Source organism: Diceros bicornis, chromosome 2, assembly GCF_020826845.1.
Source record: "Diceros bicornis minor isolate mBicDic1 chromosome 2, mDicBic1.mat.cur, whole genome shotgun sequence".
Classification (NCBI taxonomy): domain Eukaryota; kingdom Metazoa; phylum Chordata; class Mammalia; order Perissodactyla; family Rhinocerotidae; genus Diceros; species Diceros bicornis.
In genome coordinates this window covers 25,743,673-25,763,405 of record NC_080741.1, presented here as the reverse complement: position 1 = coordinate 25,763,405, position 19,733 = coordinate 25,743,673, and the positions used below count along the sequence as shown (strand labels likewise).

The window sequence follows — 19,733 nt, the reverse complement described above, 5'->3', positions numbered from 1 at the left end:
GTACTGCTTTAATTACATACCCCTTGCAAAACATTATGAATCTTAAAGCTGTGTGTTTCCCCTGACATCATCTAATTCAAAAGCTTCATCTGACAGATGAAACTGCGGCCCAAAAAAGGCTGTTTTGCCCCACTGCTATATAGTTCTGGAGTTAATTCAATGATCTAATTTCCTGTCTTCTATCCACAACACCCTACTGTTAGTTGTCTCCTCTGTCCTGCATCTTACCTTCCCCTCATCTCGGTCCTTCTACAACCACTGTGTGGAGTGCTTACTCTACTTCTTGCCCCTCTTCTTTCATCTTCCTCCCTAGGTCCTATTTTCCTTTCATGTCCTTCTCCATTAATCACTAACCTTTTCTCTTCCCTTACCCTAGGAGCATTCTTAAACAAGTTTAACACAATTTAATTAATTTTACAAATCAGTATAATTTACTAATAGTCCAGTTATTTAGAATTAGAATTTTACTATTTTCTTTTACTATTTTCACTATTTATTCTAAAGCCAATATAATTCAGCACAAATATGTATTAATTTGAAGAAGTTTCTAATCATTATCAAGACATAGATACCAGATCAAATCTTATCACTTGGCACACTGATTCTACTTATGTTTGCATCTGTATTTTAACTTTCATACAAGTATTTTAGCTTTCATACAACCATCTTGGGGATAACCAGGAAATCAAAATTTAAAAAGATGTTATCTTAACAAAAATCAAGAAAAGTTTTAAAGCTTGAGATCTACTGAACAGCTCTTTTCTTCACTGTGTGACCTATTTAGGTATTCATCATCACACAATTGGAACTGCAAAATCTTTTTGGCCAATGTTTGATTCAATTAAATGAAGAAGGGAAAAAAAATCTCACCCCCGATGGTACTCTCTTGAAATTCATGAAATTGGCCCTTCACAAAACGAAGCACTAGGCTTGATTTGCCAACAGCAGACTCTCCCAGAAGTACTAGTTTGAACTGGCATATTTTATTTCCAGTATTTGGCCCGTTGGGTCTTGTTGCTCCTCGATTAGCCATGTCCAAATTTGAAAGAAGTCCCTAATTTCACTCTCTTAAATGAACTTCCAGGATGCAAGGTGTCAAACGTTTTTCTTTCTGGAGGTAAAGAAACCTGTAAAGAAATCAAATATGAACTAATTAAATATACAAATCAGTAAAACAAAACAAAATCTAATGTTAATCACTTTAGTAAACTTTGCCTATACCATTACTTTATGACAGTTATAACCTCTACTGGACATTGAATGCCATTTAGCTTAATTCACTACCTTTGTAACAAAATAATGTAAAGGCATGAGATTTGAGCCTAAAATCATGCTGTAATTTTTAGGGCTTTTTCTTGTTTTTCAAAGCTAACATTTATTAAACACTCAACTTTGTGCCAGGTAGTTTTAAATACCTAACACAGCCACTGAACAAAAGTCTATAAGGTTAGATTATTACAATCCTAAAAATGAGGAAACAGGCACAGAGAGGTTAAGTAAATTGATTGAGGTCACACAGTTACTGTGATAGAGTTGAGTTTCAAAGCCAGGAGACCCGAGAGGTGACTCAAGAGTTCAGGTTCTGGAGCCAGACTACATGGGTTAAAGCAGTTTTGAGGAAAATTATGTTAATAAGTAGAACAGATCCTAGAACAGAGTAAGAACTCAATAAATGTTGGCCATTATAATCTGAAGGCCTCCGTTAAATGGTACACGTTCAGGTCGCCCCGTGGCTTAGCGGTTAAGTGCGTGCGCTCCGCTACTGGCGGCCCGGGTCCGGATCCTAGGCGCGCACCGACGCACCGCTTCTCTGGCCATGCTGAGGCCGCGTCCCACATACAGCAACTAGAAGGATGTGCAGCTATAACGTACGACTATCTAGTGGGGCTTTGGGGAAAAAAAAGCAGGAGGACTGGCAATAGATGTTAGCTCAGAGCCAGTATTCCTCAGCAAAAAGAGGAGGATTAGCATGGATGTTAGCTCAGGGCTGATCTTCCTAAAAAAACATATATAAATAAAATAAATGGTACATGTTCTTTGTTTAATTAATGGTAATTTTGGAGCAACAAATATTTAAAGGCTCCCAAGTTTGTGTCTAGTGGCTATAAGACAGAATTGTTTCCTCATGTGCTCAAGTACATCATACAGGCAAATGATAACCATGGTTCTCTTATGTGGTGAGCTTATTAGTGTCTTATTTACTTATACTTTTCTGTAGTTTTGGGGCTATGTCATTATTTTGTATTTAACACATTTAGAAGAAACTAGCCGGAATGGCAACTTGTGTGTCTTCTCTTATCATTATCTAATAACGCTAATTTTCAATCTCAAAGAAATTAGTAAACATTTAAAGAACTCTTTTCCAATCCATTCACAAACCAATCATAATAGTTTTCTCCTATCTTTAATCAAAATCTGATCATGGGCTTACTAATAATATTAAATCTGATGATTCTCTCCCTAAAATCACTGTTATGTTTCATTTAGGAACCTGATATAAGCAAATTTGCCTTCCCCACGAAATGAGTTTATACAAGAATTCCTCTTGACCATGAATTCATTAATAAACCTATCCATGAGGCCTTACATTCTCGAGACAATAAAATCACCTCTGCCTCATCTAAACAGCAGCTTTGAAGAGTCCTTATCTTTTAGTAATACATACCAAAATACTTAACAGGTGAAATGATATGTCTGAGTTGCTTCCAAACAATGGGAATGTAAATAAAACAAGACTGGCCATAAGATAATTGAAGTCAGGTGACAGGTTCATTGCACTATCCTCCCTACCTCTGAATATTTAAAAAATTTTCCATAATGAAAAAACGCTACAACCCCCATATCTATCCTCCCATCCCCTTCAAAACACACCAGATTTGGGGATACAATCCTGGCTGGCTATACCAATTTCTGCTGGAACAAGTGCTTTCATTTCCAAATCTCTACTTCCAGAATACCTAACTTACATAGCTGCTGTGAGAATTAAATGAGAGAATATATGTAAAAACTCTCCAATACAGTGGTCAACACATAGTAGGGATTGAAAATTGGCAATTAAAGTGGACCGTTGATGAGATAATGAGCAAATATCAACAGAATGTCACGTAGATGAAAATGCACCAACACACCTTTAGATTACATAGAACAGCAATTGAAACACTTCCCAATTGTCTGATTACCTACAAACAGTAAACTAAATTACTCATCAAGGACAATATACTCCGAATTTCCATGGTACTTCCAAAATTTCAGGGAAAACATCAGATTCCCATTAAAAAAAATTACGAATTAGCTTTGCCTTTTAAGGTTTAAAGCTATTGGATTATGGTTCCTCCTAAGGCTCTCAAACAGAAAATAAATTTAACTATACATATATAGTTAGCATAACATTACAGTTAAAAAACGCACATTTGTATTCACTATTGAAACTTCTCTATTTTGCAAAACAAGATTTTCCATAAAACGCATTTTTAATCTTTTGAAAATAACTGGTATTCTATAGTTAAAGTCCTTCTGGGTGCTCTTTGATTAAAATTGCTTTAATAGCAGCAAACATTTACTAGATACTTCTGTGCCAAGCACTATTCTATGAATTTTGCTTACAACAACCCTATGAGCTTATATGATTATCCCCATTTTACATTATGAATAAAGTTTGTGAGCTGTCCTGAATTATCAATGGTGTATACGTGTTTTTTTCCTACTAGTTATGCGAAAACCAACTGATTCAACACTGTGACTCCACTTAAGCAAAAGACAAAAACCAAATATGTGAATTACGACGTTCAGAGCTTAAAAAGTCTCAGGGGGGTAAGCAGCTTCCAGGAAAGAGAACAGCAGAGCAGGTTTAATGGTCTCTACCCACTGAGGGTGTTCAGCGGCCTAGCTGTCTTGAGTTCTTCAAAGCTGCGGTTCACCACCTTCCATAGATGAGACAAGAGTCTCTAGACAGCCTATTTTGACGAGCCTCCTCCTCCTCCCTCCATTAGCCATCTCTGGAAGTCGAAGGCAGGCGGAGCTCCCCAAATTCACACCTGCCGTAGGCCCCGGTGCCTCCTTGGAGATCACCTGAGCAACTGACACCAAACTCCGGATCGCCTGAACGAGCAGGATCCGCCAGGCCCCCTGGCCATCATTCCCATTCTCCTCCCCTGAACCTGGCCTGGCTCTGGCTGGGACCCCCCAGGGCTGCCAGGGCAGGAGCCAGGCGGGACCGCGGCCTCCAATACTCTTTCACGGCGCCATCTTGAGAAGGGAAGAGGGTGACACCCGTCGCTCCCGCAGCCAGTCCCCAAATCCTGGTCTCCAGAGCCCCTTGAAGGATGAGTCACCAGGCCGGCAGGACGAGACGCCGGGTTCGACAGCACTCCGGTCCAGGACACCCGCGCGCGCGAGGGAGAAGGGGCGGGGGGCTCGGGGCCGGCAGGGCCGCGGACAGACTGGGGACCGCGAAGAACCCGGGGTCCCGGCCCGCTGTGGGCAGGGCGAGGGACGGTCTGGTTACCTGAGGCCGCAGCACGCGGAGCCGCGGGGCTGAAGCTTCCCGGCAGCAGGTCACAGGCGTGTCCCGAGAGGAGGCCGAGGCTGTGGCTTTGGCGGCGGCGCGTCTCCTCGCGCTGCTCCCCTTAGACTGGACGGTGCGGTGCTCGTGCCGTGGTGCCGCCCCCGTCGGGCTCCGTCTCCGCCTCTCTCCGCTCCGCCTTCCTCTTTCCTTTCTCCTCCGCCGCCGTCGCCACCGCCACCGCCGCCGCCGGCGCTCGAGTTCCGACTAACTCTTCCTCCTCCTCCCTCCTCTGCCTCCTCCCCACAGGCCGGCCGCCGGGTCCTTCGCAAACCAAAACACAAACACTCAAGTCCCAGCGCGGGAGCCACTTCCGCCGCCCGGCGCCGACCTCGCCGCCACGTCGCTGCACGTAGCGAACTACGCCCCTTCGTCACTTCCGGTCGTCACCTGTCCGACCGCTCCAACCGTTGCCCCGCCCCTCTCAAAGCCCTCCCAGCGGGGGCCAGTTCGCGGGGCGGGGCTTGTCACGTGACTCCCGGGCAGTGGGCTCGGATCCCGCCGCCTCCCTCCTCCCTCCCTCACCCGAGGCGCGCGCGGCCCCGCCCCCGCCGGCGCCATTGTTATCTGGACGGCGGTCTTGGCCTCCTGGCGGGAGGGGCGGGGGGGAAACTCCATTACCGCCTAGCTTTCGGGGAAGCCCCAGAGATCTTGGGTTTGTTGCTTCCAGCGTACGTGGGGCGGCGAAGTTCCCTCTGTGTATATGAGCTCACAGTTCCCCGTACCCTACCCCGCGACATCCCAACCCTGGTAACTCGCCTAAGGGGCTTTTTTGAGGGGACTTTTCTACCACGAGAGAGCCCCCCAGCGTGTCCCTGTGGATGGTTGGGTCGGTCAGGGCCGGTAAGTGGTGTTTACTGCGGGGAGGAGGATGAGACCCTCCCCATCCCAAAAGTTGTCTTTAGGCGGGGAAGTCTTAAAGTAATAACATGCTTTTATTGCGAGTTTACTTGTTTTTGGTGGGGAGGGGCAAATCCTAGAATAATAGCTAACTTCATTCAGAGTTTCCCTTCACGGGTCCTGCACTTTACAGGAATTATCCCATTTTATTCTTACACCATGAAGCTTTCACTCTGAAACTAACTTCATCGTCTGCCTCCCTGCATTAGAATGTTAACTCCCCAAAGTGGTCCTCACCGCTGTCTGATTAGCACAGTGCCTGGCAGCCAGGAGTCTTAAGTCATGGTTGTGGAATTAGTCAATGAGGCGTGCCTGTTTTACAGGTAAAGAATTTGAGGCACAGAGATTGAGTAATTTGTGCAAAATCATCGCGGAGTTGGTGATGAAATTGCATTCTAACCTGCAGGCTGGCTCCAGAACCTGAGTGCTTAAGCACGACTGCAGTGAAAAACAAGCCATTAATTATCCTCCACTGGAGACCTATATAAGACAGGCTTCTTTGGTTAAATCTCACACGATAGACAGTCTCTGACCAGGCATCTGAAACAAAACAAAACAAAACAAAAATTCGTTTTGTAACTTGGTAGAATGTTAAATTGATTTTCCCTCAGGATAAGGGCTACTTTTCAATGTGCAGTTTACCGTTTATAGCCCTGTTGTGAGGACATCGATATGGATTGTCTACTATGTGTACTTGGGGTAAGGTATCTTGTTGGTGCTCAGTCAACATTATGTAATGAAGATGATTTAAACCCTTGAATAGCCAGTCTTTCAGATCAACTCCCTAGTTACTAACCAGAAGAGCATAATGTGTCATACATAAGTGGTATCTGTAGCACTTTATCCCCAGGGGTTGTTCCAATATGATGTGTTAGTCATGGTAATACCTCTGGGACAATCCTAGGAAGAATCAGGAAATAGGATATGTCACATCAGTTTTGGCATGTCAACAGTATGTCCAAAACCAAACCTATTCCACCCCAAACCTGCTTCTGCTTGGTGACTGGTATTAATAGCCTCCCAGTCACATGGGCTTGAAAGAGCAGAATCATCTTCAACTCGTCCTTTTTTCCCTCTTAAACCGTTGTCCATTCTATCACCCAAAATTCTCTAATCCCTAAATCTGAGATGTAATCCCAAAGCCTGGGCCCTGATAGTATTCATATAAACTGGAATTAATACATGCTCCTGCCTCTTCTATCCGTTCTTTATGCTGTAGCCAGTCACTCTCCTACTCAAAAATGTTCAATGCTATCTCATTACTTGCTAAATACAGTCCAAAGTTCTTCAACTCTAGTCCCAACCCACATTTCTTTCATTCTGTTTCTGTAGCCTCCCTCTATCCCAAACTCCTGCTTTGTGCCCTAATCATACCAGTCTACTCTGTGTTCCCAGAATGTTGCTTGTGTGTTCTCATCTTGGTGTCTTTGATCGCTTTGTTTTCTCCACTTGGAACACCATTACTGCCTGTCACTGCAGGTCTCACCTTAGCCAGGATGCCAACTCCTCTGGACCACATCTGATGATACTTCCACTGGATTTAGTTATCTTTTTCCTATAGTTTCATGATACTTTGCCTTACTGTCTATAATGGTTCTAATATCTGCCTTATTTTACAGTTAGAGAGTGCCTAGACTTTTCTCCTTAGACTTTCATTCCCATTAGGATTTTAAAGTTCTTGAGGGCTTGGACCATAATTTAATCGTCAATTCCTCCAGAGGACCTTTGATTCATATAATAGGGACCCCAAAAATATTGGTGAACTTAATTACATTTAGAATGGTGAACGTATGACTTAAGAAGACCTAACAAATAACACATGGATGCTGAAATTTGTAAATTGCTGGAAACTTCCCATTTCATTGTTCTAGGATATTGCTTCCTCATTCATTTCTTTCTACCAATTTTATCTTTTAATTCACCTCCTTCATGAATACATTCCACTATATTTTATTGTTTAGTCATAGTGTTTGCTTGGGAGGGTGCTGCTCCAGTGGCTAGCACCTCTAGAATCCTGTGGTAATTTTGGAGAGATTGAAATGCCACAGTAAGCTTTGCTCTTGTATTGCCACTCACAATATGCCTGTGTTTTTTCCTAACTCCAGATGACTGAGGACTGATAATTGTATATATTTTAGTGGGAAATGTGGGATCCTACTTGTTGATAGACTAACTATAAAATGGATGGGCCCTAAATAAAGTCATAAAGACTTGAACACTGTTCTTAGTGCTTCCTTTGCCCTCAAATCTCTAAACACCCACTCACAAATTCCCAGCAGTTTGCATCTCTCAATCATCCACTGCACCCCCTATCTTCTACTTTCCCTTCCAGGAAATCTTTCCTCCATTGTGTAGTTGAAGAATGAGTCTTTGCCTCGGTGGTAAGGAATGGTAACATTTTGACTGGAGACAAACCAAAAGGTAATTCTAACATAAAGAATCGTAGGCATGATGACAAGACGCTGAGAAAAATGCTGTGGAAACTTGAGCTAGTCATGTTTAAAAAGCATGTCTCTGCAGGGCATCATGCAAGCTCAAATGTCACCTACCTAAGGGACTTCTAAGCCCCCCAATTCTAAAGTAGCTTCCCTTTACATCAAAGCATTGTTTTCTTCATAACACTTATCACTATGTGAAATGATCTTATTTATTGGTTTACTTGATGGTTACTTATACCCACTAGAATATAAATTCCATGAGATAAGGATTGGCTTATATTCCACTGTATTCCGAGCACTGACACAAGGTAGGGACTCAATAGCTATTTGTAAAATGAAAGAATTGAATGAACTCTTATACAAACATACCTTGATTTATACACTATCAAGTCATTTAAAGTGATTAGGGTGAGAAGAATATTTATATTAACTATCTAGAAAATTACACGGTTTTTACAAATGTGAAATAGTATCCTTATCACTTTTAAAATTTTTGGATTTTAAGTTTTTCATAGAGTTCTTAAAAAAATTGGATTCCCATAAATTCCATTCAAATTCTAAACTAGGTGTTCTATGTCTCCTGTATGTATAGAACATGACAAATATTCACCAAACACGCTCTCATTAAAACCTGACAGAGGTGTAACCCCAATTTAAAGAAAATCTCATACTTAAAAACATTAAGTTTGAATTTGCCACAATATTTTAAAAATTCAGTATGCATTATTGTGTAACACATCTCAAACTTTAATATATTTACTTTAAATGATATTTAAAGGCTAGTTATTAAAGTATGTGTTCTCACAGATTTGAACATGTTTCTATACCACAGCTGCCAAATATAACTTTACAGAATTTAAAGTAGTTTTTTAGGGCTTTTAAACTACATGCAGTGTACATGTACTTGCACAAGGAAGGACCTAAAATTAGTGGCCACCACCAGAAAAAGGGTTATTTATTCCCTGATCACCGGTAAAATGAATCGGCCACCGGCCAGGAGGAAGCCCATGGATGAACCCATCCTAAGAGGATTGCATTGCTTGGGAAACTAGAGAGAAGTTGGTGAGCATTTGCTCTAGTGCCGAAGACCACATCCTTCAAGTTTTCTTGATCTCCAAATCTGGTAAAGAAGGGGGGAAAAGTGACAGAATGAGAGAGAGGGAGAGAGAGAAAGAGGGAGACAGAGAGGAAAGGGAGAAGAGGAGAGAGAGAAACGGACGGAAGAGAAAGAGGAAGAGATGGGCGGGGATCTGCTCGGGAGAGAGAATTGCACGCCAAGCGACGCCCCTGTTTCCCAGGTAACCGGGTAAACAGACCTCCAGCTCCGTTTTCCCTGTGAGCTTCGCTAGGTGTTAAGTAGCGGGCAGGGAGTTCGAGTGGAGATGTGCTCTTTCGTGAGAGTTGGGCCCCCTCAAGGAATTGGGAACTTCCCTCGAGCCAGGTACAGCTTTCCCCTTAGAGATGAGTGCCCTTGAAGGAATGAGAGTGTCTGAAAGGAAATCTCCCCTGAGCATGAAGGTCGGCCTCACCCACGAAGGAAAAGATGACTTAAGAGAGAGGAGGGTCTTTATGGAAACAAAATCTCCCACGGAGTTGGGGTTCAGAGTGGCATTAGGAAAAGAACATTCCCCATGGAGCGAGAGCCCCTTGGTTAGTAATAAATACGAGGAGAGGATGGCATCACCAGAAACAAAATCTCCATTGAGCAAGGGGCTTGAAATGAAATTAAAAAGACAGAATATTTCTAGAACGCTCACGGAGAAAAATAATTTAGAAGTCAACAGGGTCTCAGCCTCACAGGAAACAAAACCTCTGGGTATGTTGCCAGGAAGAGTGGGTTTAGAAAATGAGTGTCTTCTGGCAGAGTGTTCTCCTGGAAGGATAATACAGCCTCCCTTGGGCATGGTGTGTGAAAGTCCACAGGCTCTAGGGAGCAGGAGAGGTCCTGCGGCTGCTGCCTCTGAAGGGTCAGGGGCTTCACTGAGGAAGCAGCCTGCTTTGGGTACAGAACCTAGAGAGGAACTGGAAAAAGAGTCGATCTGTATGGTGATGAAGCCCAGTACAGCGATGAAGCCTCCTGTGGGGGTGGACATTGGCCCGATGAAGCCTCCTGTGGGGGTGGACATTGGGCTGCCGCAAGCAGAGGAGCCAGATGAAACTAAGAATACAGAGCCCCAAATGGGCTTGGTGATAGAACCTCCTGAGTGCCAGTTTGCCCAACAACCTGAAGAGAAAAAGGAGGCTGAAAACGTTGAACCAGGAGTAGAACCTCCAGATCACGTCAGACCCATATACTCCGGGAAATTTTTTGATCGGATGCCTTGCTGGCCAAGTGTAAGTTTTTCTTTAGTACCTTCTGTAGGAACTATGTATAGCCATGTCTTCTTTATTGAGATGATAAACTGATGAGACTTGTTTGGATTTGTGGAGTCAAATTGCAAAGGTTTCTTTGGGGTTGTGATATCCCTTGTCCCACTGGACTCTTTCCAACTGCTATTTTGTCTGATCTTTGATTCTCTGCGTTGCTTCCCAGTTGTCAGCTTTGTTTTCTGTGCACACCAGTGTTTCTGCCTGATTTCTCTCTCCTTTCTCCTTTGACCTTCATTTCATTCCTCTATCTGTATTTTCTCATCCCTCTCACTGAGATACATATTGTATCCTAATATTCATTATTTATTCTGTGAGTTATTCATTCCTTCAGCAAAGACTTGTGTTGGCCATTATGCTGGGTATAAGGCAATATAAAACGAAAAGCACTTGATCCCTACCATCTGGGTTTAGGCACTTGCTCCAATGTTGGAGACAGATAACTAAACAAATATGATGTAGATATCTAAATGAATAGAAAACAGATGTGATTCTTCCTTAATATAAGTACACTCTAAGCATTGAGCTCAGTGGAAAGATTGGACAGCTCCATTTGAAGGAGATGGGAAGGGCTTTATAGAGCATGTAATATTTGAGCTAGTTTAGAAAAGTATCAGTATTTGTCAGATGGAAAAAAGAGAGCATTTTGGGCAAAGAAAGGCATAGAGCATGACTAAAGCTTCTTGTGTTTGAGAGATATATGTGTTGGCAGAAATAGTCAATAACCAATCTATAGACAAGAAAGGTAGAGTGATATTTAATGAGCTTGATGTGAGTACTAGTCCAGAAGCACTCCCTTCCACAGGGAAGAAAGCACTCCGGGAAGCATAGTTTGCAGCATGATTATATACTGTTTCAGAACAAAGAACATACATGACAGGAATACAATTTCTTTTTCTCCCAAAGTCACAAGGAAGGCCAGCCCCGTGGCTTAGCGGTTAAGTGCGTGCGCTCCGCTGCTGGCGGCCCGGGTTCAGATCCCGGGCGCGCACTGATGCACCGCTTGTCCTGCCATGCTGAGGCCGCGTCCCACATACAGCAATGTCCTACATACAGCAAGTAGAAGGATGTACGACTATGACATACAGGTATCTACTGGGGATTTGGGGAGAAAAAGGAAAAAAAGGAGGAGGATTGGCAATAGATGTTAGCTCAGGGCCAGTCTTCCTCAACAAAAAGAGGAGGATTGGCATGGATGTTAGCTCAGGGCTGATCTTCCTCACAAAAAAAAAAGGTCAGAAGGAGATGTTTTGCCGCAGTTTTACAGCAGGTCAACTTGACCTTAGTTCTCCAGGAAGACAAGCTTATCTTTAAAGAAGTACTGGTATTGGCATCAGAGAGAGGGAAATGTTACATTCCTGTCTTTAAAGGGTGCATTCTTTGTTTTGAGAAAATGTCTGAAGCAGATGTACAATGCATGTTTGGTGGGCCATAAGTCAGGCTGCTCTGGGAAAAACAAGTTTTATGCCAAATCAGATTTAAACCAGAATGACTTCCCCATATACCTCAATATGTGAAAACTTATTGTTATGATTATTTTCATCAAATGTATAAGCAATTCTGTTTAGCCAGCATGGTGTTAAGAGATGAAGAAGAAATATGTGGAAGAAATCTAAAAGTCTGGAATACAGGGGTAAAACATATGGGTACAGAAACAATGGTAGATCTTAACAAAGGGAGAAATAAATAAATTTGCGTTTTAGAAATAATTTTGATATTGGAAGTAATGATGGACTGGAAAGGGGAGATATTGGATGACAGGAAAAAGTTAGAAGTCTATTCCAAAGTAATGACAGCCTGAAATTAATGTAGAGTTATAAAGAATAGACAGCAGAGTGCAATTTTGAGAGCTTTTTAGGAGATGATATTGTTAAGAATTGCCATCCAGTAGTAGATCTATGTGGTGAAAGAGAGAGAGGTTGATGGATGACTTAGGAATTTCTAAGTTGATAATGATCTCCTCTGGTTTGGTGGTAAATGAATATCTGGTGTTGGCCTTTCTGAGTTTGAGATATCTACAGGATATCAGATGAAGAAGCCAGGGAGACAGTTGCTAATGTGAGACAGTTGCAGCCATGGGTGGTGATGGTAGAAGGTCTAAGCAACAACCTTGGGAAACACATTTATAAGATGGTCAAAGAAAGAAATATCAATTAGGTGAGTTCTTGAGGACAAAGACTTTACCTTATTTATTGTGTAGTTTCATGGCATATCACAAGGCCTGGCATATAGTAGTCACTCAGTAAACATACTTGAAAGTGTAAAGAACTGCTGGATGATTAAATGGGAGAAAGAACAGTCAGAGAAGAAAAAGGTGAGTCTGAGACAGTGGTATTGAGGAACATAAAGGAAGCATCCTTAAGGCATTCTGGAAATAAAGATTCCACACATTGAGATTTAAGAGTACAATTCAGCTGAAGTCATAGGAATTCTGCAGAATTTTGTCTGGGTCTGTAGACTTTTGTTCCCCTTGGGACTCAGGGTGTACTTTTGTCTTTGACCCACTTTGCTTTCTGGTTCCCTTATTGAATTTCCCCAGCCACTTTCTTCTCACTGGACCTCTCCTGCTTCTTCTTTCTGGATTGGTTCTGCAGTCTGTGGATTCAGATCTAATCTCATACACAAGCAGATGGCAGCTTCCAGTTTCTAACACAGGCAATTCTAAAACCTCTGCTTACTCCTACCTCTCACATCCTTCCTTCTAAATGTGATAGAACAGGGAAGAGAGTTTCAAGGAGAAAGTGACTAGCAGTGTTCAAACTTCTCTGATAGGGTAAATAGGATAGGATAAAGATTAATTAGCTTTGGTAATTAAGTAAATTAACAACATTGTTAGAATGGCATAAAGGAAGGACAATTCAGATTCCAATATACTGAAGGGCAAATGGGAAATTACAATTCAAGAAAGTTACTGTGAATTTTTTTTTCCTCAAGAAGTATGACAGTGAATAGAAGGGAGTAAAGATTCCATGTAGGAATCTTTTTCTTTACTTAGTGAATCAGTAGAGGAGTTTGAAATAACACAAAGGAGCTAATGGGTAGAAGCAGATTCTACATAAGCAGGAGAGAGTGGAATTAGGATCATAGGCAAGAAGAGAAATTAGACTTGCCTGGAAATAAGCCTCCTTTTTAAAAAAGTGGTTTTTTTTTTTTTGTATATTAAAATATCTATTGTTACTATGAAACAAAAATGATAACATTATGGAAAATTTAGAAAACAGAAATGAAAATACCCACAATCTTATCACCCTAACACAATGCCTACTGGCATTATGCTGCATTCACATTAACATTTATTGGCAGCTTATAGTATCAACATCACTATTCATGGAGCTTTGCAGGTATTAACTCATTTGCTATCATAACAACCCTATGAGGCAGCTCCTATTAGTAAATTCCATTTTACAGGTGAGAAAACTGAGGCAAATTAGATAATTTGGCCAAAGTCGTACAGCTAGAAAGTGGTGCCCCAGAATTTGAAGTCACAACTTCTGACTCAAGAGTCTGAGTTCCTGATTACAGTCGTCCCTCAGTATCCACGGGGGAATTGCTTCCAGGACCCTCATGAGTACCAAAATCTGACGGTCTTCAACTCCCTTATATAAAATGGCATAGTATTTGCATATAACCTACACACATCCTCTCATATACTTTAAATCATCTCTGGATTACTTATAATACCTAATACAATGTAAATGCTATGTAAATAGTTGTTATACTGTATTGTTTAGGGAATAATGACAAGAAAAAAAAGTCTGTACATGTTCAGTACAAATGCAACCATGGTAGGCCTTTCCAAGGTTGGTTGAATCCACGGATGCAGAGCCCATGGATACAGAAGGCCAACTGTATACTACACTTTCTGTGATGCTTTCCTCCAAATGCATTTTTATGTAGTTGTAAAATCAAGCATAAAAATTTGTCTTGATTTTTCACTTATTATTTAATATGATTTATTACAGAGACTTTAAGAGATCTTTTAATGATAAAAAACAATATTTCTATAAGTCAATATATGATTCTTTAGTTAACTCATTCCCTCTCTTGTTGGGAATTTGACTTTTTTCCAGATTTTTCTATAACAGTGGTCTATGAACATTTTTATGCATATATCTTTTTATATGTCTTCGCATATTTCCTTAGGATAGAGTTTCCACAGAAGTAGGAGGATTGATCTTTTTGGTCTGTTGCCGAATACCTTCCCAAAACATTGTATCACTAAATTTTAAAAATTGATAATGATTTGTTAGACATTGTTTTAATTCATGTTTATTTGATTTATAATGAGATTGAAAATTGCACCATATGTTTGTTTTCATCGTTTTCCTTATTTTTGTATCGAGCCTTGATGAACTCTTATTAGTCTTAATTGCTTAACATTATTTCTTTTGGATTTTCTAGGTAGACAATCATATTGACACTTGTCTTTCCCTCTTTAGTATATATACCTCTCATTTCTATTTCCTATCTCATTGCATTGTCTATGATCAATAACACAATATTGAAAGTAAGGTCTTTTTTCTGACTTTAGTGGGAATAATTCTAATGCTTCACTATTAAATATTATTTCTACTGAAGATTTCTGATATATCAAGTTAAGGATATCCATTCCCAGTTTGCTAAGAATGTTTAAAAATGAGGACAAGAGGGCCCACCCTGTGGCTTAGTGGTTAAGTGCGCATGCTCCGCTACTGGTGGCCCGGGTTCGGATCCCGGGCGCGCACCAACGCACCACTTCTCCGGCCATGCTGAGGCTGCGTCCCACATACAGCAACTAGAAGGATGTGCGACTGTGACATACAACTATCTACTGGGGCTTTGGGGGAAAAAAAAAAAAGGAGGAGGATTGGCAATGGATGTTAGCTCAGAGCCGGTCTTCCTCAGCAAAAAAAAAGGAGGATTAGCATGGATGTTAGCTCAGGGCTGATCTTCCTCACAAAAAAAAAAAAAAAAATCAGGACTAGACCTCGAAGTCTGAAAAGCTTTTTCCACACTTGTCGAAATATATCTTTTCCAAATTAAAATGGTTTTCTTTTTTTTTATTTTTATTTTTTATTTTTCCCCCAAAGCCCCAGTAGATAGTTGTATGTCATAGCTGCACATCCTTCTAGTTGCTGTATGTGGGATGTGTCCTCAGCATGGCTGGAGAAGCGGTGCGTTGGTGCGCGCCCGGGATCCGAACCCGGGCCGCCAGTAGCGGAGCGCGAGCACTTAACTGCTAAGCCACGGGGCAGGCCCTGAAATGGTTAATTTTCTAATAGTGAACTATCTCCATATTTTTGAGCTAAGCCCTACTTGGTTGTGATATATTATTATTACACTATATTCTTGGATTTGATCTGCCGATGTTTTGCTGTGATTTTTGCATCTATGATCCCACGTAAAATTGGACAGTAGTTTTACATTTTGTGCTATCTTTCTCTGAATTTGGTATTAGGGTAATGCTAGTATATAAAAAGAATTGGGGAGCCTTCCATCTTGTCAATTTTCTTTATGCTTGTCACACTTTATATATTATGTGTATTATCTACTACTAGTAGGGTTGGTAGAAAAGCTGAAAGGGGAAGGACAGGAGATCCCCCATATCCTGACCAAGGGATGGGATGGTAAAGTATTTGATGTCCCTGAGTTCATCTAGTCTCAGAGGAGAAGGAAGTGCATTAGAGTGAGGTCAAAACCCAGTTTCAAAACTGTGAGGAGAGTTTAGATGGAAATTCCTATTGTGAAGAGCCTGCTAAAATCAATCCCTGAGGACAATTGCTTGTGTCAGGGTGCATTCAGGGAATTGGGGTCCTCATCTCAATGACAGGCCTTTCTTGTGTTGGGAGAAGGGGAGCAGATACATCTTACTGTATGGACACTCATCCTGTGGTTTGAAGTTGCTGCCCAAAGTTGGTGTTGAGCTGCAAGTGAAGGTCTACTCTAGTGGATTTATGAGACCCCATTAGGCCTTTTAGTCCTTCTAGTAGAACAGTTATTGGTATAGCAGCAAGGACCTGTAGTCAGGAAAACTTTCCAAGAAAAAGTGGTCTGAGGAGAGATTTTTTAGAGTATCTTTAAAGAACCAAAAAGATTCTGGTAAAAAGAGGTCCTCTCTGTGTGAAGGCCTGGGAGCTCTTGAAAGGGCTCTTGGTTCCTGGAAAGCACTCTGGTAGAGATAAAAATCTCTATAATGGTTATTTCTCCAAGACATTCTGAGTCTACCCCTTGATGGTCATTAATGCACTATCTATGGCAGAAACCCTGGTGTTATTGTGAAAAAACAACTGAACCATACAAAGGGCAGTGGTAAATAGTATTAAGCCCTGAAGTACAAAGAGAAAGAAGGAAGGAAAGGTTCAAAGAAAGGTTAAAAAAATGAGAGTGTCTACAATGACTAGACAGTATGTTAGGCACTGGGGCTACAAAGATGAAAAATGATACGGTACCTACTTTCAAGAAACAGTCTAGAGATTTGAGACTAATAGACAAATAATTTTATAATATGGTAAATGTCATGCAGAGAGATGCTTTATTTTTCCCCTGTTCTACATTAAGAGAACCTGATAGCTATTTGGGGAATGGAGAGAGGCAAAGGGGTCACCCATTTGTAAATCTTGTGAAAACTTGCTAGTTATGCAAGCCCTGGTACTGAAAAAAAAAAGTACAAAGATTCATTTTCTCCTAATTTGCAAAGAGCCCATCTTTGCAGAATTCTGAGTAGTGAATGGTTTCATTTGCACAATGGGTTCAGAGCCTTCTGGGTAGAAAGGAATTGATGCTATCACTTTTAACTTTTCCTCTGAGATATTCAGATTTAGGGATATATGTGGGTAAAACAGAGTGATCTTGACCAAGGCCCCATGGGAGAGATGGGACCATTATGCTAGCCCACACTGAGTTTGGAGAATGGAAGGTGGCATGATAATTATGGGCCTGTGGGTCTTCAGCAGCTAAAAATGGTCTTGTGTCAACCTTCCTGAGTTGACCTGAATCTTGGAAACCAATTGTGTGAGAAGTGAAAGAGGTACTTGGTCACTGAAAGCTGTAATATTGTGGGCTGATTGGGGAGTGGCCAAGTGAGGTGGCACTGGTGTGGTTAGGAACTGAGCAGGGAGGTGGCTGAGTGAGGAGGTGGTCAGCGCAGTTGGGATTTTGGTTACATAAAGAGGGCCTGAGCGTTTAAGTGAACACATTGAGGACAATAGGAGCCAGATTTCTCACTAATAGAGAAAAGAGTTACGAATATGAAAAGGAGAAGGATAGAAGGAATTCTATTGTGTTGGACTGTAATTGGAGGTATCAGTAGTATATCTATATTTATATCTATGTCTATGTCCATGTCAAAATCCACATCTGTGTATGTATACACATTTAACTAAACAGAAAATTATAAAATTGATGTAGATGCTAGTGTGTGGGGTGTGTAAACATCTATACATTTCCTAACTCTATCCTCTAAGAGGACCTGGAAGCGATGTTTATCTAGTAGCAATGAGCACACCAAAATCCAGATCTTGATTTCTAAATGCCATTGTCTATTAAAAGGAATCAGGACTCTTTGGAGGAATGGCTGACTGTAGGGCTGGTGCAGTACAATGTGAACTTGGAATGTCTCTGAGAGCCAAAAAGTAAGAAAATTTTCAAAGAATAATGGAGGTATGTCGAAGGGGCACAGAAACAAGCTTGAAGGGGCTCCCAGTAGCCCAAACTATTATACTTTGAGCATTGAATAAAATTACCGTTGAATAAAATAGAAATCCATGGGCCATACTGATATAAACACATGAATGATTGAATAAATTGCAAGATAAGAAAACTTCTTTGCAGTATAATGCCAATTAATAAATGTGGATGGAATGATGGAATTAGAAGGTCACCATTTGGCAATCATCATAGCAGTAATGATTTAGACAAGAATCATCAATGGATATTAAAACAGTAGGTGAAAGTTTAATGAGGAACTGGATATTTACATATAATAATTATTAATTACAAAAGAAAAATAACTTGGTGGAGAAACCTAGCTGACATTACCTTCATTACCTTCAGTAGTGATCAAAGTTAACACTACTAGTAATAGGACAAATTGATAGTGTGTGTGCCCCCTGATAGAAGAACACAGCATTGTTTCTACGATATCCCTGACAAAAATGTATAACTTTAATCATAAGAAAACACTAGTCAAACCTAAATTGAGGTACATTTTGCAAAATAACTGGCCTGTACTCAAAAAATGTCAAAGTCATGAAAGACAAGGAAACGTTGGGAACTGTTCTTGACCGAAGGAGACAAAGAGACATGACAACTAAATGCTATGCATGTGTGGTGGCTATGGCGGTGCCTGGCTCATATGTCCCTTCAGGAGGACCTGCTGTGGGGAGTACCGGTGATTGACAGCCTCCACCTGCTGCCTCCATGGATCTACTGCAGCGTTCACCAGGCCATGCTGCCAATGCCTGAGCATGGCAGCAATACCAGAACTGGACCCTTTTTATCCAACATGGGATTCCTTTAATGGGAAACTTAGCCTCAGAGACCACTCATTGGTCTGGCCAAAAGTTTCTCAAAACTGTGCTGTAGTCTGAAGCTCTTCCTTCTTAATACTTCGTTCCCTCTCTCCTTTCACAGGTGTCATGGTCTGAAAGCTCTCCCTGCCTACTCCTGCGCCTTTATCTTTCGTGCATGTTTTTCCTAATAAATCTCTTACATGTCTAATTATGGTATCTGCTGAGAAACCAGTCACACTGTGATCTTGGATTTGCTCCTTTTGCTGCAAAGGATAGTTTTGGGGCAACTGGTGATATTTTAATGGGGCCCTTACATTAGACACTATTATTAGTGTTAATTTCCTTGTTTTTGAGGCCTGTAATAGTTTTGTTTTTTAAGATAATAAACCACAAGGAAAAAGAAAATAGAAGAAGAGACAATAGTTAAGAAATTTCAATGAACTTGAGAAAATAGGAAGGTAGAGATATGGTAACTGATTTTGCAGAGCAAGGAAAAATGAAATTTGAGGGAAATCAAGTGGTAATTTCCACCAGAAATGATTCAATTTGCCTGGAATAATCCCTGAGAAGCTCAGTCCTTGGAAGAAGGTGTAGTAAAGCTTGGATCTGAAAATCGAAGGACTGGTTGAAAGTCTGTATTCAGCATAGTTGGGTTTCCAGTACCCTTCTCCATCCTACGGTACCCTAACTCCCTACCTCTCTGTACTGGCTCCCACTCCTTTCCTCCAAAGCTGTGGATTTATTTTCCCTAAGTGATTTTTGGAGTCAGACACCAGCCCACGATAAGGCCAGGGGGCATTAATAAGTGAAAATGTACTTTCTGCAATGCAGTTTCCCTAGCATCCCCTCCCAAAGGGCCCCTGAGGGCCAGCAGCCGGGAATAAAGCCAGCCCTCTCCAGTAGGCAGTGCATAGAGAGGCAGTAGAGCATCATTAATAAGAGTAGAGATTTGGAAGCCAGGCTTCTTGGGTCCAGATA

The 19,733-nt window shown here is 41.3% G+C and overlaps 2 protein-coding genes across 2 annotated transcripts in view; one reads left to right on the top strand and one right to left on the bottom strand.

The window, feature by feature from the left end:
* RAB5A (RAB5A, member RAS oncogene family) overlaps positions 1-4,590 on the bottom strand; it is a 32,214-nt gene extending 27,624 nt beyond the window's left edge. The window contains exons 1-2 of the mRNA XM_058553785.1: positions 4,505-4,590; positions 871-1,127 (exon numbers count right to left, since the gene is read on the bottom strand). Coding sequence (XP_058409768.1) covers positions 871-1,033 — 163 coding nt within the window. The 5' untranslated portion in view covers positions 1,034-1,127; positions 4,505-4,590. The remainder of the gene's footprint in view (positions 1-870; positions 1,128-4,504) is intronic.
* A 4,746-nt stretch (positions 4,591-9,336) lies between these two features.
* EFHB (EF-hand domain family member B) overlaps positions 9,337-19,733 on the top strand; it is a 47,940-nt gene continuing 37,543 nt past the window's right edge. The window contains exon 1 of the mRNA XM_058553764.1: positions 9,337-10,233. Coding sequence (XP_058409747.1) covers positions 9,361-10,233 — 873 coding nt within the window. The 5' untranslated portion in view covers positions 9,337-9,360. The remainder of the gene's footprint in view (positions 10,234-19,733) is intronic.